Source organism: Myotis brandtii, unplaced genomic scaffold, assembly GCF_000412655.1.
Source record: "Myotis brandtii unplaced genomic scaffold, ASM41265v1 scaffold274, whole genome shotgun sequence".
Classification (NCBI taxonomy): domain Eukaryota; kingdom Metazoa; phylum Chordata; class Mammalia; order Chiroptera; family Vespertilionidae; genus Myotis; species Myotis brandtii.
Window position 1 is genome coordinate 4584238 of NW_005360425.1, and position 5457 is coordinate 4589694.

Consider the following 5457-nt stretch of genomic DNA (forward strand, 5'->3'; position numbering starts at 1 on the left):
AGGTTCCTCCGCTTCTTGCGTTCGGGCGGCTCGTTGGCAAACGACGCGGCCCAGGAGCACATCGCGACCCAGCCATAGCCCAGCACGTAGACCACCGTCAGCACGAGCAAGTGCCAGCCCAGCAGGGCCCACCAGTCCTGGTACCCCGCCACCGCCACCGGACTCATGTCGATGCCCCGCTCGGTGAGCTTAAGAGTGATCCATTTTTGCAGCCCTATTACCCATATGTCGAGCTCCTCGGCAAGGTCGTCCATCCAGCTCTTTTCAGCCATCTTCCCTCCTGTCAGAGGCACTCGCGGGATGACGCTGCGGTGCAAGCCGTGGGAGAGTCAAGGGAAGCGAGCAAGGGCCGGGCAGACAGCCTCAGGCCCAGCACATCGCAGCCCCTGGCGCCGGAGCCGGGATCCGCGGTTGATGCAGCTGCCGGAGCCGGGATCCGCCGTTGACACAGCTGCTGGAGCCGGGATCTGGGGTTGATGCAGCTGCTGCGCCAGAGCCCGGATCAGCTGTTGACGCAGCTGCCGAGCCGGGATCCGCTGTTGACGCGGCTGCGGCAGCGCCAGAACCCGGATCGGCCGTTGACGCAGCTGCCGGGAGGAGAGGGAGGGAGGGAGGAGAGGACTCCCAGCTCCCCCTCCTCTGCCTCCTCAGCCGCCGCAGGGAGGAGGGGGCGGCGGAGGGAGTGTCTCCAGTGGCGGCCACTAGGCGGCGTCAGGGCGCCAGTACCGCCAGGCTGACCTCCCTGGGCGAACAATAACGCACTGGGGAAGGGGCGCGGGTCACATCCACACACAAACCTTTAAAAATATAAAAGCCATTTAGCTCACAGGCCACACAACAACAGCTGCAGATGGCGCCGGCCCATCATCTGTAGGTTCCTGACCTCCAATGTAGATACAGAACAGTCAGGGAAGGATGGGTCAACAAAGATGGCTGGTACTCATTCAAATGTTAAATGGGGGGCTATCTAAATAAGAATTAATTTTATAAATAGTTCATAGTGAACACTTTCAAATAATGACAAATTTGTTCCTATATAACTTTGACTATGGAAACTAGAAGCACAGCCTGTATAGGAGGGTCCTGTGACTAAGCACCAGTAACAGCTCAGCGCGAAGCGAAGGTGCTCCGCCCTCCATCAGTGGCTGCTGCACCCTGCCCTCTCCCCCAAACTCATGTCTGCAGTTCAGCTGTTCTTGTAGTTGGCACTTAAATAAACTCAGTAACTCAAGCACAGGAGAAAAGACATATTTTCCCTTCCTAACTGCCTGGATTGTATGTATATATTTAACAGAGAACATATACTAACTGCTTGTTAGAGCTGGTGGTATACAGCCCTGTTCCCAGTGATGGAAACAGAGAAGACACACAGGAAACAGGAACTAGAAATGCCAGGTCAGAAGGCCCAGGGCTCTGCAGGACCTGTCTTCCGCATTCTGACTACATGAGGGGAACTTTTAGCCGGAATTTCCTACCTCTTGGCAACTGTCACCACAAGCCAAATTTCACATGTACCTCAGAATGTGACCCTGTTTAGAATTAGGGTCTTTGCAGATGTAATTAAGATGAGGTCATACTGGACTAGGGTGGGCTCTAAAGCCAGTGAGTAGCGTCCTTATAAGAAGAGAAGGCAAAGCCCTGGCTGATGAGGTTCAGTTGGTTGGGCATGAGCCAGGGCACGGAAAGATTTCCAGTTCTATTCCCTGTCAGAGCACATTGCTTGGGTTGCGGGCTTGATCCACCGTAGGGGGCATATAGGAGGCAGCTGACTGATGTTTCACTCTCATATCAATGTTTCTCTCTCAAAATAATTTTTTTAAGAGGGAAGACAGACACACACACACAGGGAAGAAGGCCACGTGAAGACTGGTGCAGAGATTGGAGTAATGCAGTTACAAGCCATAGAGTGCCAAGGATGGCCAGGAGCCACCAGAAGCCAGGAAGGAAAGAATTTTTCCTAGAATATTCAGAGAGAGCATGGCCCTGACAATACTTTGATTTCAGATTTCTAACCTCCAGAGCTGTGAGAATAAATTTCTATTGTTTTAGTCACTATGTTTGTGGCAATTTGTTATGGCAGCCCCAGGAATCTACTCTACCCACCCAAATGGAGAGTGGCACCCTTTGTAACCAATGACAACAGTAACACTAATCAAATAATGAACAGCGAAACTTAACTCTGCCAACTCTAATTCAACAACAGCAAATCCCTGGTGCTTTTCTACAATAGCAGAGATAGGTAGTTAATTATGTGGACAAGAGGAGGAAGCAGGGCATGTCCTGATATCATTTAAAAGTGAAAAACAAATTTTCAGATTTTCCTTGGTTTAGTTAACAATGCTTCCAGAAATATTAAAGTAATTTTGTTTATGTCAATATAGCTAAAAATTTTAAGCTTTGTAGTATCCAAGTCTACCACTACACAATTTAAGCCTTAAAGTTACTTCCAAGCATTTTTTTTGTTTTATTGCTTAAAGTATTACAAAGAGTATTATATATGTCTCCTTTTTTTTTCTCCCCTTGACCTTCCCCTAGCCTCCCATACCCCCCAGTGTCGTGTGTCCATTGGTTATGCTTATATGCATGCATACAAGTCCTTCGGTTGATCTCTTACCCACCCCCCACTTCCAAGCATTTTGATAACCTTTGTTTACAAGACATAGAAAGTAGGAAAAAATGTTGATCTATCAATTGAGCATTAACTATATACTGAGCACTGATCTCACCACTGAGCGAGGTGACTACTTAAGAAGGGAGCAGAGCTATTTCAGTTGACGGAGAGCAAGAACAATAGGAGCTACTAATTTATAGAATGCAGGGGTAGAAAGGGCCCCAAAAGCCAGCCTTACTGCCCTAACCGGTTTGGCTCAGTGGATAGAGCATCGGCCTGCGGACTCAAGGGTCCCCGGTTTGATTCCGGTCAAGAACATGTACCTTGGTTGCGGGCACATCCCCAGTGGGGAGTTTGCAGGAGGCAGCTGATCGATGTTTCTAACTCTCTATCCCTCTCTCCCTTCCTCTCTGTAAAAAATCAATAAAATATATTAAAAAAAAAAAAAGCCAGCCTTACCATTTTATTGAAGAATTGAAGAACTTGCCCAGCTGGTGTGGCTCAGTGGTTGAGCATCAACTTATGAACCAGAAGATTGAGATTCAATTCCTGGTCAGGGCATATGTCCGAGGTTGTGGGCTTGAGCTTCTCTCATCATTGATGTTTCTATCTCTTTCTCCTTTCCTCTCTGAAATCAATAAAAAATATGTATATATTTTTAAAAGAATTGAAAGGTTTTTGTGGATGACTTGCTGCTCTCCCATACTGCCAGCATTATTGGAATAAACGCTCATATAAAAATAAAAATAAAAGAATTGAAGAACTTAAGGCTCAAAGAGTTTAAGAGTGACACACAAAGTGGCAGAGCAGGGTCTAAAACTCTTATCTTAAAAAATAACAACCATGGATCAATTAGAACCATGGCACTGTAACTGTGATACCAACTGAAGGAAAACTCACCCAGGTGACCAGAGGCCAAGGCTCCATTGTTGAGGCTGAGCTTCCCTCTGCTTTTTAAGAACACAGCTGTCAGTGCCCTGGCCAGTGTGGCTCAGTTGGTTGGGCATCCTCTTGTGCACCTACAGGTTGCTACCTTGATTCCCCGTCAGAACACATGCCCAAGGTTGCGGGATCGGCCCCCATAGCTGAGCGATGTTTCTCTCTCCCTCTTCTTCCCCTCGCTCTAAAATGAAAAAACAAACAAACAAAAAACATATTGAAATCACAGCTGCCAAGAAGGGAAATCTGGTCAGAAGATGTGGTGGTTATGTCCAAAATGATCACATCAAGGAACTGCTGCAGCAGATGGGGATATTGCAAGCTTATGTATTCAAAAGGACCTTGAAGTTGGAAAATAAAGATGTTCCTGGGGAGGCCTAATAAAAAGGAGTTTTAGCAATATAAATTTCAGACCATGTGCTATGTAAGATAAAACACTTTTTAAAGGAACAAAGAGGAATATTTCACATTGATAAAAGATATCTACTAAGAAGATAAAGCACTCATAAACCTTTATGCACTTAGCAACATAACATGGAAATCTTTAAAGCAGCAACTTATAGAAATACAAAGAGAAATTGGCAAATCACATCACAGAGGGACGTTTTTATCATAATTCTCCCAGAAATTGTCAGTTCAAGAAGACTGAAAATATGTAAGGGTAGAGGATTTTAATAAAACAATTGACTAGCTATGATTTATGTAGAGATTTGTTTCTAATAAATAAAGAATACACATTACGTTAAAAAAAAAAAAAAGACCACAGCTTTGCCTATGTGCCAGCAAAGCAGTGGAGGCCATTTACCCAATGTGCTATTCCATACATAACTTATACTGTATACTTTATGAATCAATAAAAATTTACCAATTTTTAGTTATAAAAAAAAAAAAAAGATGTGGTGGGTTTCAGCTACCAGCAAGTGTGAGACAATAACCAGACTTTTTAAGAAAAACCATCTTTTTACTGATTCTTACTATATAGTTTATAAGTTAAATAATCAGAAATCACAGGTTCCAATGTGGAGAAAGCCTTTCTTCAAATCCGACAAATTGTCAATCTCTGTACATTTCAGCCTACAGCTATCCACCATCTTGGCTTCGTGGTCCTTAGAACATTTCTTTTCCATCACCAAGATCAGTGACTCCCTCCTTAACTTCAGTACATACCAAATTACAGTGAATGCACATGACTTAATGTTCTCCTCAAGCTCTTTCCCTGAAGAACTCAGACAGTTTGAGTCACACACAAAGTTAGTAGCAGAGCTGGATTCTCATTAGGAATCTAAACATGAGAGACATTGGAAAGACTCATCTGTTCCATATTCCAGTGGAATCTGAATATCTGTGATGTCTCCAAAAAAAGTAAATGCTGCATAAAGAATTTTGCCATCCACTTCCTCTGTCAGCCCACCTACAAAGGCACCAAGCTCCTTCGGAACTAATGTCCTCCATACTCTTGGTATGGCTTCAGTAACAATGTGCTAGCAAGATAGTCAAAGGCCGGCCGAACCGGTTTGGCTCAGTGGATAGAGCGTCAGCCTGCGGACTCAAGGGTCCCAGGTTCGATTCTGGTCAAGGGCATGTATCTTGGTTGCAGGCACATCCCCACTGTGGGGCGTGCAGGAGGCAGCTGATTGATCTCTCTTCTCTCATTGATGTTTCTAACTCTCTATCCCTCTCCCTTCTTCTCTGTAAAAAGTCAATAAAATATATTTAAAAAAAAAAAAAAAGATAGTCAAAGGCCGGAAAAGGAGGGGTCCTGCAGTCTTTTGAGCACACAAAGTAACTTTTCCCCGTCCCTCTTCAGCCCCTCTGACAACTTCCAAATGAGCTCACCACCTCATTTCTCCTTCCTCTGTACAGTGACTACAATGATGCCAAGAAAGCGCAAATCTGATTACAGCACT

General features: G+C 44.9%; 1 protein-coding gene and 1 pseudogene across 4 annotated transcripts in view; both read right to left on the bottom strand.

The window, feature by feature from the left end:
- Positions 1-1756, bottom strand: part of LOC102250539 — a 3154-nt pseudogene extending 1398 nt beyond the window's left edge.
- LOC102250838 (peptidyl-prolyl cis-trans isomerase E) overlaps positions 1-3164 on the bottom strand; it is an 18775-nt gene extending 15611 nt beyond the window's left edge. For all 4 annotated transcript variants that reach the window (XM_005868638.2, XM_005868637.2, XM_005868639.2 and 1 more), the window contains exon 1: positions 3071-3164. In XM_005868638.2, the coding sequence (XP_005868700.1) occupies positions 3071-3073 (3 nt within the window). In that variant the 5' untranslated portion in view covers positions 3074-3164. The remainder of the gene's footprint in view (positions 1-3070) is intronic.
- Between the last annotated feature and the right edge of the window lie 2293 nt (positions 3165-5457).